At 57.2% G+C, this 17,828-nt stretch overlaps 8 protein-coding genes across 8 annotated transcripts; 4 read left to right on the forward strand and 4 right to left on the reverse strand.

Moving 5' to 3' along the window:
• Positions 1-40: 40 nt before the first annotated feature.
• Positions 41-392, forward strand: SPRG_09115 (hypothetical protein; the record flags this gene model as incomplete). The annotated part of the gene is made up of 2 exons (XM_012348553.1): positions 41-319; positions 384-392. 2 exons carry the CDS (start codon positions 41-43, stop codon positions 390-392), a joined length of 288 nt encoding a protein of 95 aa, XP_012203943.1.
• Positions 393-442: 50 nt separating this feature from the next.
• Positions 443-765, reverse strand: SPRG_09116 (hypothetical protein; the record flags this gene model as incomplete). The annotated part of the gene is given in 3 exon segments (XM_012348554.1): positions 443-616; positions 672-693; positions 704-765. 3 exon segments carry the CDS (start codon positions 763-765, stop codon positions 443-445), a joined length of 258 nt encoding a protein of 85 aa, XP_012203944.1.
• Positions 766-1,055: 290 nt separating this feature from the next.
• Positions 1,056-4,031, reverse strand: SPRG_09117 (hypothetical protein). Its single transcript, XM_012348555.1, has one exon. The coding sequence runs from the start codon at positions 4,004-4,006 to the stop codon at positions 1,088-1,090; it is 2,919 nt and encodes a 972-aa protein (XP_012203945.1). The 5' UTR covers positions 4,007-4,031; the 3' UTR covers positions 1,056-1,087.
• A 783-nt stretch (positions 4,032-4,814) lies between these two features.
• SPRG_09118 (hypothetical protein) lies at positions 4,815-7,862 on the reverse strand (the record flags this gene model as incomplete). Its single annotated transcript, XM_012348556.1, has 1 exon — positions 4,815-7,862. The coding sequence occupies one exon, from the start codon at positions 7,860-7,862 to the stop codon at positions 4,860-4,862; it is 3,003 nt and encodes a 1,000-aa protein (XP_012203946.1). The 3' UTR covers positions 4,815-4,859.
• A 2,140-nt stretch (positions 7,863-10,002) lies between these two features.
• Positions 10,003-10,595, forward strand: SPRG_09119 (hypothetical protein; the record flags this gene model as incomplete). Its single annotated transcript, XM_012348557.1, has 3 exons — positions 10,003-10,118; positions 10,165-10,348; positions 10,407-10,595. The coding sequence occupies 3 exons, from the start codon at positions 10,003-10,005 to the stop codon at positions 10,593-10,595; spliced, it is 489 nt and encodes a 162-aa protein (XP_012203947.1).
• Positions 10,596-11,780: 1,185 nt separating this feature from the next.
• SPRG_09120 (TKL protein kinase) lies at positions 11,781-13,393 on the forward strand (the record flags this gene model as incomplete). The annotated part of the gene is made up of 4 exons (XM_012348558.1): positions 11,781-12,114; positions 12,161-12,477; positions 12,571-12,993; positions 13,045-13,393. The coding sequence occupies 4 exons, from the start codon at positions 11,781-11,783 to the stop codon at positions 13,315-13,317; spliced, it is 1,347 nt and encodes a 448-aa protein (XP_012203948.1). The 3' UTR covers positions 13,318-13,393.
• An 874-nt stretch (positions 13,394-14,267) lies between these two features.
• Positions 14,268-16,103, reverse strand: SPRG_09121 (TKL protein kinase). The gene is made up of 6 exons (XM_012348559.1): positions 15,909-16,103; positions 15,604-15,865; positions 15,421-15,556; positions 15,244-15,377; positions 15,002-15,198; positions 14,268-14,958 (listed from the first exon to the last, which is right to left on the reverse strand). The coding sequence occupies exons 1-6, from the start codon at positions 16,092-16,094 to the stop codon at positions 14,296-14,298; spliced, it is 1,578 nt and encodes a 525-aa protein (XP_012203949.1). The 5' UTR covers positions 16,095-16,103; the 3' UTR covers positions 14,268-14,295.
• A 753-nt stretch (positions 16,104-16,856) lies between these two features.
• SPRG_09122 (hypothetical protein) lies at positions 16,857-17,803 on the forward strand (the record flags this gene model as incomplete). The annotated part of the gene is made up of 2 exons (XM_012348560.1): positions 16,857-17,464; positions 17,528-17,803. Exons 1-2 carry the CDS (start codon positions 16,877-16,879, stop codon positions 17,801-17,803), a joined length of 864 nt encoding a protein of 287 aa, XP_012203950.1. The 5' UTR covers positions 16,857-16,876.
• Positions 17,804-17,828: the final 25 nt, after the last annotated feature.

Below are 17,828 nucleotides of genomic sequence, written 5' to 3' on the forward strand. Positions count from 1 at the left end.
GCTCAAGAGTTTGCATGAGTTTGTGACGTACTTTATCTTCATGGTCTCGTCGATGCACAACCATGTTGGCGCCATCGCGGAGTACGTCTCGGATCCGGCGTTCTGCCCGTCTGCGTGGGTCGAAGGCGAGCTCGCGGGGCGCCCCGGAACGTCTGTTCGTCTTGCGCTCATCATGATCATCACCGGGTTTGACCAGCCGCAGATCACGGAAGATTTTTCACACGTGATGTTGGACGACGCCGCCAAGTGTGTCGCTCGGGCATTCACGGCCGATGTTAAGGCGCAGATTCCCGTCGTCAACCGGCGAAATGCCACCCGTGTCCAGTCGTTCCAGTCGTTCAATCAATGGAGATGGCTGTCGGCATCTAAAAAGGCCAATATAGTACACGTAGTATGTATGTTTTAGACCGGACCCTGTTGGAATACGAGTATTGAAGAATAACTAAAAGTCGATGGCCATGTCCATGACTGCGGGGTTGAAACCTTGGTACGGAAGCATACGCTGGGCATTGCGCATGTCAACAACCTTCACAAACGACTGTAGCGACGCTGTGAAACGGTGGGCGACGGCCTTGGCAGCGTCATCCAAAAGCACGTGGGAAAGTCTCCCAAAAGGCTGGGCTGCGGGCACCCCGTGCCCGACATGATGAGGGCCGTTCGCACAGCAGTACCAGGTCGTCCTGCGAGCTCACCCTCGACCCACGATACCGGGCAGAAAGCCGGATCCGAGACGTACTCGGCGATGCCGCCGAGGTGGTTGTGCATGGCCGTCACCAAGAAGATGCCGTGTGCAACTACTCCTCGAGGCTTTCTAAGCTCAACACACCAAGTGGCGTCGGTAGCTGCTTGCGCAAGAACGTCCAGAACGCCTGGATCGACGAGTCACGACTCACGTCCTCGTCACTCGTGTAGTACAAGGCGAAGTGTGCGTGCTACAATCGGCGTCTGTGTCGAATGTCAAGTGCAGCAAAAGTCACTGGAACGCATCCGAGTATGAGCGCCAACTTGTACTCTTCTCGATTCCTGCACTCGATAATACAATTTGATCAACGAGATGGAAATTTCAAAAGACTGTCATTACATTTGCTTAGATGCTCACGGCCATCTCCATCGTGTTGGGGTTGAATGCCTGGTACGGGTGCTGGCGCTTCGAGTTGCGGGCCTCGACCACCGCCGCGTACGCGCAGACGTCAGCCGTAAACTTGCGGCACACGGCCTTGGCATTCTCATCGAGCATGATGTGCGAAAAGTCCTCCTTGATCGATGGCTGCGTGAAGCCGGTGGCCGCCATGATGAGAGCGCCACGGACGCACGGACCAGGACGGCCCGCGAGCTCGCCTTCAACCCACGCCGAGGGGCAGAAAGCCGGGTCCGAGACGTACTCGGCGATCGTGCCGAGATGGTTGTGCATCGACGAGACGAGGAAGATGGCGTGCGCAACAAAGTCCTTGATGTTGTCCTTGCTGAGCGGACGGATCGAGTTGGGCGGCAGCGTTGCCTTGAGGTAGCTCCAGAAGGCCTGGACAGCCGTGTCCTGCGTCAAGCTCTCGTCGCACGGGTAGTAGAGGTCGATGTAGCTGCCCACAAAGCCGCGCACGATGAGCCAAAAGTCCATGCCGTCTTCGTGGTACGGCAGCGTTGTCGTGTCGATGTTCTGACGCGCCTTGTGCTCTGGGAACGTCTCGTACTTGAAGTTGGCCAAGCCGAGTTCCCACGTCTGCTGCATGCCTTCGACGCTCAGCGAGAATGCGCGGTGCAGCATGCCCTTGGGCCAGAAGAGAGCGTACGATGCGTTGTAGTTGATGATGACCGAGCGGAACGTGAACGGCTTGAGAAGGCGGCGCAGCGGGTGCGTTGGCGGCAACTGCTCGCGCGTGGACGTCACGAGGCCGTTGGCGACCGTGATGTGGATGCCCAAGAGATGGTCAAGCGCCGTGACCTTGGTCTGGAGACTGCCGCGGAAGCAGAGCTTGGCGTACTCCCAGTCATCGTCACCCGGGTGCACCGTCTTGCCGAGACGGATGATCTTGGTGACCTTGCCCTTGGCGTTGAAGTATGCGTCCGCGCCGTACTTGGCATAGCCTGGACGCACGTCCAGCGCCTGCATGAAATCGAGGCAAATGCCGTAGTACGAGCCGTCGTCGTGCGCGGTAGGTAGCTTCGTAACGAGGTGCTGCCCGAGGCCGTTGAACACGAGGAGCTCGAGTGCGCGGTCCGAGTACCGGTCGTTCCAGTGGACGTTGACCCGGGGCCACATGCTACCGACCTTGCTCATGACGTAGCGCTCCATGTCCTCGCCAGGCAGCCACGTGTGCTCAAAGTCGTCGCCGAGCGGACACGAGTCGCGGAGGAACTTGACCATGGCGACCTCATTCCATGGGTCGGCCGGCCAGTCCTCGTCCTCAGTCGGGATCTGGATTTTGAGCCCGTAGAGTGTAATCTTGGGCAACGTCTTTTGGTACTTGGGCACGGTGATGGCCTGGTTAGCGAACGGCCGGTTCCACATGGACTGCTTCTTCCCGAGGAGCTTGAGCATGAGGTGCGTCCAGAGGTCGAGGCGCTCGTCCGCAAACATGTCGTGGAGCGTCTCCTTGTCGTCGCGGTAGACCTTGGCGTCGGGCAGCGAGAGGAACTTCCAGTCTTCTTCGCTGCCGGCGACCTCGACCATGCTCGCCGAGAGGTCCGTGCGCCGGTGGAAGCCGACGACCATGAGCCCGCCCTTGGGCATCGGGTTGACGAGCGTCGTGTCGAGGGTATAGTCTTGGTGCGGCAGCATCTTCCACATAAAGTCGAAGAGCGACACCATGAAGCTCTGCAGAATCAGCGTTGAGAGCTCTTCCCCCGCGCACCGACGGTCCGCCACCGCGCCGATCGCGTGCGGGCAAAAACCGAACGCCATGTCGACCTTGGTGGAGCTGAAGCGCGACGGGTCAAACTTGGTCGGGTTAGCCCACACGGACGGATGCTTGTTGGTGCCGTCGAGTGCGGCCGCCACGAGGCAGCCCTTGGGCACGCGAAAGGTCCCCTCCGACGTGTGTACGTCCGTTTCCTTCGTCGCGCGCGCGTACATGTGGCTCGGGCCCGCTACATATGTGCGCTTGACCTCCTGGATGTAGCTGTTGACATAGCCGAGGTCGCTCAAGTGGCTCCAACGATCAGCTTCGGCGGGGTACTTGGTCATGAACGCGTCTCGACCAGCCGTGAGCTGCGCGAGGACGTCCGCACTGCTGGCCGCCGCGGTGATGCAGTTGGCGACCCAGCACTCGAGCCCGCCGAGGCTCATGCAGAGCAGGTGGAAGAGCTCCGTGCGGAGGTCATCGTCGCTGAGGCAGCCAGCAGCAACGAGATAGTCGAGCGCGCAAGGCTTGGGCGTGCCCGCGTGCACACGGTCATGACTCGTCGCGAGCGCCGGGTTGATCATCGTGCGGATGAGTTCGTCGCGGCTACGAACGCCCGTAGGATCGGCGCGGCGCACCGAGTTGCGCAGCGCGAGCATGTACGTGTCGAGGAGCTCACGAGAGTTGTCGTAGTTGTCTTCGAGTCCGAGGATCAAAAGCAGGGACAGCTTGTACGTGAGGACCTTGGCGTTGGCGACGAGGGACATGGACGCGCCATGGGCAGCCCACTTGGCGTGTTCCTTTTGGATCGTCGTCCGAATGAGCGGGCTGTAAGCCGCGAGTTGCGCACCGCTGAACGCCGCGAGCACCAATTTCTTCTTGCGGGCGTGGGCGTCGCCGTCGGTCGTCGGAAGCACGGGCCCGAGGAGCTCGTTGAGACCGCTTGGCAGGGCGCCGTGGCGCACAAACGTCCCGTTGCGCAAGTTGGCGTCAAAGACTTTGAGTGCTTCGGGGCCGCAGAAGCCGACGACCTTCTCGGTGGCGAGCGCTTTCTCGAGCACGAAGAGATCACCGTCCATCATGGCCGACCGGTCGCTGTCGAGGTACATGACCATCTTGTCCATGTGCACGTCGCCGTGCATCGCACCAGTGCTGCTGAGGTTGCCCATGCTGCTGAGGCCGGCAATCAGAAAATGACACGAGACGTGTTCCGTGTCTGGAAAAGATCGCGTGGATGTACCGTACGCTATCAGCTGCGACTGGGAATGGCGCCACCGACAGGCGGAGATGACACATTGGTCAGCGACAAGGCTGCTCGGTGCGCTGGGGTCGGTGGGTTGTCCTGCGATGCGAGGAGAAGGTTCGAGGCGTGCTTGTAGCCGTCGCTCCTGAGATCTGAGCTCCTACGAGTGCTGGCCGCACAGTCCGTACAGATCCAAGTTGAACTTGGTATATTTCGAAGCGGCAGTAGCTATTTAGCAAATCTGTGCGCATCAATTGTCGTTGCCTGCAAGGCTAAGCTGGAGACAATGGCTGCAAACGAGGAGGAATGCCATGTGCATTGCGTAAGCTAGCAGCTCTATCACGAGCTACGGACCATAGACAAAGGCTGCTAGAACCACACACGGTCGCCAAGGACTTCTTGTGTTCCGCGTCGGAAGGCGGTGGCGTGCGTCCCATCAGTCTGTGACGTGGCGTGACGCCTGTGATCGCAAAGATCGAAGATCAGCCGCCCAGACGCATTGTGATAGGTCCGAATAAATTACCGCCGTCTGATTGGCTTGTAATCATGGATGTGTGAAATATCGAACACCGTCCACCTCGTCAGAGGGCCTGAAGCTATCAGCACGCTTCTCTTCGGGGCAAGGGCCTCGTGGCCAACGATTTTAATGCGACGAGAAGTGGACCCTCTGCCGGCAGTGTGGCTTCGACGACCAAGCTCCGGTGCTGCTTGTGCGCTAACAGTGGATGGAGTACATGAATTTCCTTGTAGTGAACACGCATCACGATGAGATGGCACAGCTAAATGCTCACGGCCATCTCCATTGTCTTGGGGTTGAACGACTGGAACGGCTGGACGCGCGTGGCATTGCGAGCGTCGACCACTGCGATCTGCGCGGTGACAGCGGCCGTAAACGCTTGGCAGACGGCCTCGGCATCGTCGTCGAGCATGATGTGCGAAAAGTCTTCCGTGATTGCGGGTTGAGTGAATCCAGTCGCTGTCATGATGAGCGCGAGACGGACACCCGTGCCGGGTCGACCCGCGAGCTCGCCTTCGACCCACGCCGAGGGACAAAAGGCCGGGTCCGAGACGTACTCGGCAATCGTGCCGAGGTGGTTGTGCATCGACGAGACAAGGAAAATACCATGGGCAAGGAAGTCCTTGAGGTTTTCGAGGTTGAGAGGGCGCATCGCGAACGGTAGCTTCTCGTCAAGAAAGGTCCAGAAGCGCTTGAGGTCGGCGTCCGCCGAGATGGCGTCCTCGCTCTTGTAGTAGAGGTTGATATAGTCGTTGGCAAAGGTGCGACAGATCTGCCAGTACTCGATACCGTCCTCGTGGAACGGCAACGTCAGCGTGTCGATGTTCTGACGCGCCTTGCGCTCCGGAAACGTTTCGTACTTGAAGTTGGCAAGACCATACTCCCACGTTTGTTTCATGCCCTTGTCCGTGAGCGCGTACGCACGCTGGAGCATGCCCTTGGGCCAGAAGAGTGATCGGCCAGCGCCAAAGTTGATGGCCACGGAGCGGAATGTGAACGGCTTGAGGAGGCGGCGAACCGGGTGCGCCGGTGGCAATTGCTCGCGGATAGAAGTGACCATGTAGTTGGCGACCGTTGCGTGGATACCAAGAAGATGGTCGACCGCCGTGACCTTGGTCTGGAGACTGCCGCGGAAGCAGAGCTTGGCGTACTCCCACCCGTCTTCCCCGGGACGACTCGTAACGCCGCCGCGGACGATCTTTGTGGCCTTGCCCTTGGCGTTGAAGTACGCGTCTGCCCCGTACTTGGCGTACCCAGGACGGACCTCGAGTACGCTCATAAAGTCGAGACAAATGCCGTAGTACGAGCCGTCGTCATGAGCTTCCGGAAGCTTCATGAGGAGATGCTGGCCAAAGCCGTTGAAAGCCAAGAGCTCAAGCGCGCGGTCCGAGTACCGGTCGTTCCAGTGGACGTTGACGCGGGGCCACATGTGCCCGAGCTTGCTCATGACGTAGCGTTCCATGTCCTCGCCGGGTAGCCACGTGTGCGTAAAGTCATCGATGAACGGGGCGTGGTCGCGCAGAAAGTTGGACTGCTTGATCTCGATCCACGGCTGCTTGGGCCAGTCTTCGTCTTCCGTGGGGATCTCGATGCTCGTTTGAATCAGCGTGAGCTTGGGCAACACTTTTTGGTGCTTGGGAATCTTGAGGCAGCTGTCGACGAATGGTCGGTCCCACGCCGCCTGCTTCTTCCCAATCAGCTTGATCATGAGGCGCGTCCACAGATCCATACGCGCATCGTCATAGAGGTCGGCGGCGCCGCATCCAACGAGCTCCCTCGCTTGCGGAAGGCTCAGAAAATGCCAGTCTTCGTCCGAGCCCGCCGTACCAAAGGTTACCACACGGTCCAGCGCCCGTCGGTGGAAACCAACGGCCATGAGCTGTCCGACGGGGGTGGGCGTCGATGATTTCTCTTCGAGTTGGTAGTTCTGGCCAGGCACCATCTGCCAGATAAAGTCGAAGAGCGATACCACAAAGCACTGAAGAACTAGCGTCGTGAGCCCTTCGCCCGTACAGCGGCGGGCAGTGCCGATCGAGTGCGGACAAAACTTGTACATCAAGCCCGGCGCCGTCACGTCGCGTGCGCCGTCCTTGAGCTCATCGGGGTCGACCGAGCCGCTGGGTTGGGCACTGGCGTCCTGCGGCGCAAATCGATCCGGGTTGAACGTGTGTGGGTCACTCCATACATCGGGGTGCTTGCTCGTGGCCTCGAGGCCTGCGGTCGCCAAGCAGCCCTTTGGCACCTTGAACGAGCCATCGGCCGTGGAAATCTCGAGGTCGTCAGTCGCACGTCCATAGAGTTGCGTCGGACCCGCCACATAGAACCGCTTTACTTCGAGGAGGAAGTGCTGCATGTACCCAAGGTCTGCAAAATGGCGCCACCGGTCGTCTTCGTTCGGATACTTGGTCAAGTACGCTTCGCGGGCAGCGCTGACCTTCTCTCGGATCGCTGGTAGCTCAATGCAGACCGTGATTGAGTTGATAGCCAGGCATGTCACGCCACCAAGGCCGGCAAAGAGTGCGTGGAAGAGCTCGAGGCCGAGCTCCTCATCCGATAAGCGGCCGTCGGCGACGAGGACGTCGACAACGGTCGGCAGTGGCTTCTCCGCGGCGACGCGGGCCTTGGCTTCGCGAATGGCTGGTCGGATGAGCTCTTCTACGACTTGGGTGCGCGCGTCCATGCCGGTGGCATCTGGCTTTCGCGCTGACTTGCGAATGGACGAGACAAAGGTCTCGATGAGCTCACGGTACTCGTCATCGACATTTTCGAGGCCAAGAAGAGTTGCCGAGAAGACGTGAAACACCAACTTCTTGCAGCTGAGGGCGAGCGAGAGGGATCCGCCGCGGGCAGCCCACGCTGCATGCTCGTGCTGGATGATCTCTCGGATCTTGACCTTGTACGTGTCCAGCGTTTCGGGTGTAAAAGCGACGTGAAGGGCGGCTTTCCGCTTGGCATGGGCGTCACCGTCTAGCGTCGGTATAACGGAACCGAGGAGTTCGAGAACACCAGTTGGGAAGGCGCCAGCGCGGACGATTTTGCCCGCTTGGACTTGTGTGTCATAGGCGAGCAGCGCTTCGGGACCGCAGAAGCCCATGATCTTCTCGTTGACTAAGCTGCTCTCCATGAGGAAGACGTCGCCGTAGTGGTCGCGGCAGTCCATCATCGCCGTGCGAGGGTCCTTCATGAACATGATCATCTTCTTCAGACTCGCGGCGCGCCGGAGGCTTGGCGCCGCGCCCGCTGGTGTGCTCGTTTGGCTGCCCATTCGAAAATGATGCCGCGCCTGTTGCGAAAGTCATATCCGTTGCTGATTGGTTCCTTCCTCGTAGCATGCACCAATCAAGACGCAGCGTATCTTTCGAAGGACAACTCGGTACCGTCGCGAGGTTTGGTTCTGTCAAGACGGCGCAAAAGGTCACGTGCGGGGGGCGCCGACAGAAAATGCGTCCACGTGATTCACATTTCTGTAGTAGTGAGTTCGACTGGGTAGGAGCCCCAGACCGGATATTGCATCTATGTGATAGAGCTCACGAGGCGAGAATATCTCCATATTGTAAGTTGTGTGCCGTGGATTTTCCACGCCGGTGAAGGAGCCACCCACGAAACGCTTGTCACACGTCGTCACGCGCTTGGATTTGCGCGCTCAAGTGCAAGGGCATGCCGAAGTGGTTTGCATTATGGGCGTTTTCCGCCCCGGTATTCACGTCCAGTAGCTCTGTGTTGAATCAAGTCGCATGGAGGAATTAGCCACAGCGTAGCAAAAAATCAATACGAGGAGGTCTGAACCTCGTTCAGACTGCATTCTACCAGTGTGTTGGCAGGGTTTCCCAGAAGCCCGATACGACGTGGTCCAAGCCCTCTATGCTCCGTCATTGAACGCTCAGGCTCTCGACACCAGTGATGACCATCATAGTGAACTGGTCATGTGACTGTTCTGGTCACAAGGCGGTTTTGAAAAAAATGGTTCGTCAGTGTCAGGGCGCGACGGATGAGAATGTCGATCACACACGCTGTTGAAGTGCGTGATCTCAATACCATACCGACAAGACACGGCCCGTCGCCAGAACTAGGACGGACTCGTTACCCTCTTGGGTCCAACCTGGATTATTAACGCTTGCCTTGTTTGCACCGTAATATGGGTAGATTTCCAGAAGTACACGGCTACAGAGTCTGTTTGGATGCTAACGTTAGGACAGGTTGGGTTACAGCCATAGATCTCAATGCATCCGCCTCATAAGGGGTCCATACGGTCGATGTGTTGTATGTGTCCTCTTTCCTTGCTTCCTCAACATTTGTCACGGTGGGGTCTTGGTCTTGTAGAAGCGCCGGTGACCTGCTGCAAGCATTCGTAGGAGCCAGCGCCGGGGCTTTAAGCTTGTCAATACATCGCTGCCGTATCTTCTACACTTCGGGCGGAAGCTTCATTTGCTGCGTAAGGATGGGAACAAGACCAGGTCTCTCGTTTAGTCGAGCATGACGACCAAAATGCGGTAGACCATATTTTGGGCTTCGATCGTGAATGATAGAGCCCAACCGCCCGCGTCGAGTTCCTACGCATTGGCTTGAACGAGGTGATTACGCCGTGACGTCCAAGAGATGCCTCCTGTGTGTGGTGTACACAGTGAGGTTTCATAGCATCGTCTTCCAGCGAGAAGTACACCCCGCGTCATCGCGTTTGGAGCTGAAATCACTTTATTGAGCTTTGCATCAGACTCTGCCAGTGCGTTGGCCTCGGTAGTTTCGATGTCGAGCGCAGAAGCTGATCGCACAGTGCTTCTGGAAGACGATCAACGGCTTGACTATATAATAGTTTTTGGACGGAGGTGTGAAAAACTGGTGACGCAGGCTTGCGAGGCACTACACAGTAGTGGACCAACGCATTCACACGCGGGAAATACCTTCGAGCAGCAAATACTTTATTTCACGCCGAAGCTTTCTGCTGTCGAGCTTGTATTAATTAGTACATGTTGTGGCATGAACGCGGCGGACTCTTCTTCGGACGCGGCAAATGGACGGACGACCGCATCGCGTCAGCACTGCCATTTGGCGCCACACTCCACACTCGTGTCCATATTCTAATTCTATATGGATGTGTACTTCGCATCTAGCCCAATCCCCTAAACCAATACTCATGGTAATCCATATTTAAATAGCGTCTGTGCAACGAGTGTACAGGACGCGGCAATATACGGCTTGAGGCTGGTATTCGCTAGAAAAACACAAATATATTATGATAAATTATACAATCTTCAGAAGTTCCTATGAAGCATACAAATATAAAATATATAAATGTGTTTTTAGCTTTGAAAAAGGCAATTGTATATGGGGAACGGCTTATGGACAGGCTCTATGCCAATCCAGCCATCAAACTTGCCATCGTCACATCGTCGCAGAGCACAAGAAGCATGGCCGAGAAGAACATTTGGGTCTCCGCGAGCGATGGCGACATGGACGCTGTCAAGGCGTACCTCGCTGCCGGTGTCTCCGTCGACGCGCAGGACGAGAATGGCTACACGCCTCTGTACGCTCGTGGCTTTGCTGCCGCATTCGGTAACAGTCGCTCGTAGGCAAGCTGCCGTGAGCTACAACCAGGCCGAGCTCGTCTCGTACCTCCTGGCGCAAGGCGCCAAGGTCTCCCTCGGTGACAACGATGACGAGACGCCGCTGCACTTTTGCGAGAGCGTCGAGGTTGCCGAGCTCCTTCTCGATGCTGGCGCCGACCTGAACGCCAAGAACTCCGATGGCCGCACGGTACAGAACTCCTCTTCCGCTCTCATGAACTCGGCTCACGCTCGTTGTTGCGATGTAGCCACTCGATGCAGCCTTGGATGAAGACAACGAAGAACTCCGTGATTTTTACGTGAACCGCGGCGCTGAGAGCTCGGGCATTCCATCGGAAGAGCATGCGACGGAAGAGCAGTTGAAGGCGCTCATGGAAGGCCTCGAGAGCGGTCAAATTTCCCTCGCCGACAACCACGAGAACGAAGACGATGCATAAACTCGACCATGAATCTACCTTTGTTTGCACTTAAGTGATCGGAGCACTTGCGATGCGGCAGCGCGACGTCCTACACATGCTCAGACTGTGCGCTGTGATGTACTCGGAGAGCAATCCGACGCCCCACAGCTCCTGGAAAGATATCGTCGAAGGCTAGTGTCTTTCTAATGACACGGCTTTGCGAGCACCGGCGGCACCTCTTCCGGCGCCGCAGCGCCTGTGCTGGACTCTACGAGTTGTCCATTGGCGTTGTGAAGGGTGTCTCGCTTGGGGCAACGTTGTGGTCCGGCAGCGAGGTATCCGAAAAGAGCGCAAACAACGCAATCAGGAGGTTTTGAAGTTCATCATTTAATCTTACGTTCACAATACAGCATCCTACTGCGTTTCCAGAAGACAGATACCACTCAGCTAGAGTTTGTCTACATAAGAGATTCAGGCTCATTATATCATTTGTGAATCATCGTGGTATGGCGTGGAACGCATGGATATTCGAATTCTACTGCAGACAATCTGCTACGCTGTCTGCTACACTACCGCGCAATTACTCGCTACTCTTCCAAATCCAAACTGCCACTCATTAGGTCGGTGCAGCCAGCTGAAGGCCAGAGCCAGTCGTTGCACCGCCCAGTGATTGGCTCATCGTGGCAGCTCCAGTGGCCCGTCTAACCGCCATAAAACGTCCCTTCCGCCACGCGGCCGAAGCAGAGACGCCACTCGATTCTATACAGAACACACCTTGGTCAGAGCATGCGCATGTACACGAGTATCGAACCTTGCCCATCGTACTCTTTCGCGCGCCGCCCTCGCGTTCCCTCCAAGAATCGTCGGCACAGGCGCCTAACCGTGTCAAAATGTTTCGGTTAGTTGCTCGTAGTCGATTCGTCGCTGGCTGATCGGGATCGTTGCAATTTAAATCATTGCGTATGAGATGCTTGTATGCGGATTGGAAAATCGCAATAAATATAGTTCCTGCAAAACCGAAGATAGGCATTACTTATCTTCGAAGTTCGCTTTCATCTTCGAGCTTCAACAAACGGCGCCAATTTAAAACCCACCAGGCTGTGTCTTTTTTTGTACCACCATCCTCTACATACAAACACGAAGCTATAAAATACAGGTGGAAGATGGGATTAAATGACGCGGATCGCGATTGTGTGTGCAATGTGGCCAATTGCGCGACGTGCCATGTCCCGGCGACGCTCGCTCCAGGCGCTTACGACGGCAGCGGCGCCAACTGCGGGTCTCTCAACGACGACGATGGGACTGCTCATCGGCGGTGGCGTCGTCATCTTCGTGCTCCTCGTCAGCATCGTGTGCCATCTGCAGGCTAAGGCCAAGCGCCGGGACAGACTGCTCCGGCGCGAAGCCCAGCGCATACAGGAGACGCGTGCGATGATGCAGTACGAGTTGCAGTCGGATGTTGAGCCCCACGTACAACTCGCCAACGACGTGCGCTTTGACCCGACTTTCGCCCACACGCGTATTCCCCATCACGAGCTTTTCAACCTTCGCCTCGTCCGTCCTTTCTGCAGAAGTCGAGTAATTGCTTGACATCGCTCGTATAGGTGCCAAGGGTCCTGGAACGGTCGTGTTTCGCGCTGTCTTCAACATGATGGAGATCGCAGTCAAGCAACTACTGCCGTCGCAGTGCAGCTCTCTTTTGACAGTCACCGACTTCATGCGCGAGATTCGGCTCTCGTCAACGCTTGAGCACCCCAACATTGTGCGCTTCATCGGCCTCGCATGGACGGAAGGTCCGAGCCTCAGCGACCTCTCGCTCCTTACTGAGTTCATGCCCCATGGCGACCTTGCGACGTTCCTCGCGTTTGAGCGCCGAACCCCGATTGCCGACCGCCGGCTGCTCGCCTCGTGGGAAGCGCACGTAAGATTCCATCATATCGTTGTCCTGGGTCACATCAATTGGTAGAATCCGTTGCTATCGCACCAAAAGTCTCTCGAGCGAATGTCGTCACAGACGACCAATGGCCAGATGGCCACGAATGCCCATGGCAGCTTTAAGGCGCCCAAGCACAAGCGACAGCGCATCAAACACGAAATGACAGGCCTGGGAACGTCCAAGACGACGCTGGCCGCCGACGTCGCCGATGCGCTCTCGTACTTGCACTCATTCCAGCCGACGATCATTCACCGCGACCTCAAGTCCAAGAACGTGCTTCTTAGTGCGACGTGGAACGCACAGCTCAACGACTTTGGCTACAGTCGTGTGACCAGCCAGGACGAGCTCATGACGATGAACGTCGGCACGATCGCGTGGATCGCGCCCGAAATCCTCACGGGCGGCAGGTACACGGAGCAAGCCGACATCTACAGCTTTGGCGTGCTCATGTCCGAGCTGGACACGCTCGAAGTGCCGTACATTGAACATACGCGCGACTACGTACGCACTTCACCATGTTTGCATCGGGACATTGACGATCGGTTTGTGTAGATCCAATCCAACCACCAGGAGCTTGAGAACCATCTACACCACCCACGTGTCAAAGCCAAAGCCAAGGTGCTCAGCAACGCCTTCATTGCGATGCTCGTCGGCGAAGGCAAGCTGACGCCGTCGTTCACCAGCCACATTCCGGAGGCCCTGCTCGAGCTCGCGCAGCAGTGCCTCTCCTTCCACCCGAACGACCGCCCGACGGCCATCGAGCTCTCGTACCGGCTGCGATCGACGATCAACACGATGACCGACTCGATGCGGCTGTCGAGATAGACAACGCGTACATTTTAGTGTTGAAGACACTCCAATTAAGTTATAAATCGTTGGTAGCAACGTCCAACGTCGTCGTACACGATGTGTTGACCAAGGGCCGGTGGGTAGTCCGCATGGAACTCGGTGCTGTGATAGAAGCTCAGTCACTGTGCCACAACCTGACGCAACATTGTTCATCCAATCGAGCATTCGAAGTTTGGCACTCTCCCTATTCTAGGTGCGTACCAACGTGGCGCAAGGATTCGCTGCAGGGACCAGCCGTCCCTTGTGCACGTACGAGTGGCACAGCTCACTGTGCCACCGCCACTTGAGCATGTACGTTCGCAACTTCTTGTCGTCGGCATTGCCCCGGCCGTAGCGACCGGGCGCGTGGCACTACATTGTAGGAGGAAGGAAATTTTAAGGCTGCGGTCGTTATCGCATTTAGCCGCGGAACGAAGCCTTCGATTCCGCCCAGCGCGTAGCAGCGGGGACCGCCTCGGTAAGCCTTTGCCACCGCTCATGGGCCGCAGCTTGTGTACCAGCCGAGTGAAAGCGTCATGCCTGACGCAATGCAATCCATGTTGCTCCGCATAAACGGTATCTTTTTACGAACTGTAGCGCTCCGGTGACACACGATCCACGGCATCGAAAATGGCAGACCACCGGTGGGAGGTTCTGGGACCAACAGCTCTACGCCGTGGAGCTGATCACGACCTTCTTAACGGCGATGTACGGGTGCCTGCGGCGTCAATACTGCGCGCGTGTTCTTGTCACCCGAGGTGAAGTGCTGTCCGAACGCGAACGGCCATCTCTTGTCAATAGCGCAGTCAAATGGTCGACCCGTGTGATGAGGTCTGCGTTCTGGACCAGCCTTGAGAGCTTTGACGACTTGTTTTCCGCGAACCGACATGCTACGGTTGCCTTGTCTTGCAGGGTACGCCGTCAGACTGGAAACGACAAACTTGACAACAAGGTACGCGATCGTAAGTTAAAACTTTACACTGGACACCGACCCGAGAGACGCGCATTGTCTTTGAGCAGCAGCGCGTGGATCTCCATCGAGATCTGTGACGCTGTCGGGCGCTTCGTGTACTTGTATTGGAGACATCGCTGGGCGATTTGGTGTAGCGCATGGGGCACGTCACTCGTAAAGGCCGGTTGGATCTTGCCTTGGGCGACTTTGCTCGCGAGCTGCGACGACGAGAGGCCCTCGACTTCAGGCTGCAGGTCTGGATTGCTGTAGGGCGTTTGCAACGTGTCGAGCTCAGCGAGGAGGACGCCGAACGAGTAGAGGTCGGCCTGCACCGTGTAGAGCTCGCCGCGGAGAATCTCGGGCGCGATCCATGCCGACGTGCCGACGCGCGCTGTCATGATCGCGTCGCCGTCCTCGTCGCTTTCTCGCGAAACGCCGAAGTCGGTGACTTGGGCTGAAAAGTCCTCGGTGAGCAAGACGTTCTTGGCCTTGAGATCTCGATGGATGATCGAGAGCGAGTGCAGGTACACGAGTGCGTCAATGACGTTGGCGGCAATGCTTAGCTTGTTGCAGCGATTCTCCGAGGTCCAATGCAGCGTTCGCATGCCGGCGGGTTGCTTGAGCTCGTGTCGAAGGAAGCGATGCAAGTCGCCGCGCGCCATGAACTCGGTCATCATCGAGAGGTCCTAACCAAGCTTGCGCGTCGTCGCGTTCGTATGCAGGTAATACCTGGAGCGATGACCACGCAATGCCGACGAAGCGCACAATGTTGACGTGGTCTAGGCGCGCTGCGAGTCGGATTTCGCTCATAAAGCACTCGAGTTGGTCGATGTCTGTCGTCTTCTCGGGCAAAAGCTGCTTGAGGGCGACGCGGATGGGCCCATTGGACGTCTGCAAGTACGCGCTAAACACGAGACCAAAGCCGCCTACATTCCATGATGACATTACGGATGCAAGAATCGGCGCCGCACCTTTGGACTTGAGAGTGATCTGCGAGAGTTGGTCTTGTTCAAAGATGTAGTCGACCATGCTCGGGTCGAGCCGCACGTCATTGTCGAGAAAGAGATTTCGGAGGTTCGATGGCACCTTCTTCTTTGGCTGGGACCTACCGATCGCGTCATGACGTGGCACCACGAGGTTCGAAATACCCTTGCTTGCGATAGTAGTTGAGGTCCTTCTTGACGACGTTCTTGCGCTTCAGGTGACGATAGACACCGAGACCAACGACGATGCACGTGACGAGTGCGCCGAGGACCCAGTAAATCGCAGAGTTTGCGTCCGTGCCTGCGCACAAAACGTGAGAGCCGCAAGACTGACACGACGCTATGTACTGTCAAAGGACGCGTTGGCGACACTGGTTTCGCACTCGCTGCTGTCCCCAGCGATCGTGGCCAGCAAGCTCGCCGACGATGCGTTAAATTGACAGCCCTGCACGAGCTTGGGTACTGTGAGCTTGTACGAGGTGCACGCACTGCACTGCGCGACAGTCTTGGCGCCGCTTCGTGTGCAAGCGGCCTGGGACTGCTGGAGCGTCTCAAAGACATTGACGCACGCAAGCAGGCAAAACGACGGCGTCAGGCGGGCGCCGAGCACCTAGCGTAGTCCTAAGAGAGCTTCCAGCGCTAGCGGACGGTACCTTGGGGATGTCTGCGTCAGCGACGCCGCTGCACTGGTTTTGTAGCGCGACCTGGAGCGACGTGAGCTGGCGAACGCACGCAGGCTCGGCGCAGTACGTCGATGCATTCGTTGCCGGCTTCCCTGAGAGAAGGCAGGCCCGGCGGTCGACCCAGAAAGCTGCTAGCGTGTCATTGCACGCCGTCATGGCAGAGCGGAAATGCTCCACGTTGATCGCAACGCTCGCCTGTCAAAACGGGGCAACACGTGAAAACTAGAATATTATTATTGTGCGTTTATGATAGGACCACCGTATAGACAACACATTTAAATGGTATGCACTTTCAAAATAAATTGGTACGAGACCCTCGAAAGACCCTGTTCGAGACGGACAGATGGTTCCAAACGACGGTGACGCGCTCGGCGCCTATAGTACCTGTGTACCGACACAGAGCACTCACTCTGTGAGTGTTGCCCAGTTCCTTGCGTACAAGTACACGTAGACCCGCCTGTGATAGATACGAATGCACTGCCCAGTCTATCCACGGAGCGCACAGCGTGGGAAAGCCACTGCTAGAGCATCATGACGAACAAGCACCAGGAGATTGACAAGACGTTGCTAGTAACAAAGCCGGTATGTAGCGTACAATGACAGACAGTCGAGGACATCGCGCTGCGAGACAAATACGTTTTTGGGGACATCCGATTGCATTGCGGACGTTGTGGGCTCGGTCGCGGCTCCTCAACCGCGAGGCAGCCAAGATGATTCCGAGACCAACGGATCGTCGTCGCAAGTGCAAACTGGGTCGACGTCACAACCCGAGCAATGACATCAGTAAGCTACAAGCTGCGCAACAACCGAACAACATTGGCCACGGCGACGACCCGCCGCAATTCAACGAATTGCCACCTGGGATTGTAATACTACCGAAGTTCGAAGTTGGTTGCGGCCAGAGCCAGAGTTTGAGCAGACTTGTTTCTGCCCAACCCATGATGCAGCGTGGTGTTATGCTCCTCGCGATGGCGGTCGCTGCTGCGACCGCCCAGACGACGCCCAACTGCTCGGCCCTCTACGAGCAGTACGCCGATCTCTCGAACGCAACCAAGACGCCAGCGCTTGCCAACTGCCGCCTCACGACGATCGACGCATACTGCTCGACGCCCGCGTGCTCGCAGATCACGAACCTCGCCGCGTCCATCGTGCCCTCGTGCCCCGTTACCAGCACAGGCCTTCTCCTCCCGACGATTTGCGAGGCAACCTGCAAGACGCTGGTCGCGACGTTCGTTAAGGCAGTCGGCGAATGCCAAACGCTGCCGCTTAAGCTCATGAGCGCAGACAACTGCCGCGGGTGCCGGAAGCTCAACTCGACGTCGTTCCAGTCCGACATGGTCTCCAGCTGCGGGCAGTCGCCGACAGGCATGGCCTTCTTCATCGAGCGCGACTCCAAAGTGTCACAGGGCATGCTCATTTGCACGCAGGCGCCGCTCCCAACGGACACGGTCGCCGACTCGGGCAACGGCAGCACGATGTATGTGATCATCGGCATCGCTTGCGCCGTCCTCTTCATTCTCGCTGCTGTCATCTACAAGCTCAAGGCCAAGAATGACGCGGCCAAACACAAGTTTGACTACATCAACTAGACGGAAGCCGGCGGTATGACTGCGCTCGACAACTTTGGCAACCCCGACGGCTTCCGCGTCGCCAACGACATTCGCTTCGACGAGGAGCTCTCGCAGTTCCGGATTCCTCAAAACGAAATCCAAAACGTGTCGCTCCTCGTCAAGGGCGGGTACGGTGTCGTCTTCCACGCGTCGTTTGGCAAGGACGAGGTCGCCATGAAGCAGCTACTGCCGTCCAAGGCCAAGGACCACAACGCGATCCAGGTACGTTTATTCCTCATTTTTCTCGCGTTCTGAAGTGTGGCTGCAGGAATTTATGAAC

The sequence above is a fragment of the Saprolegnia parasitica genome (genome assembly GCF_000151545.1).
Source record: "Saprolegnia parasitica CBS 223.65 unplaced genomic scaffold supercont2.45, whole genome shotgun sequence".
Classification (NCBI taxonomy): domain Eukaryota; phylum Oomycota; class Saprolegniomycetes; order Saprolegniales; family Saprolegniaceae; genus Saprolegnia; species Saprolegnia parasitica.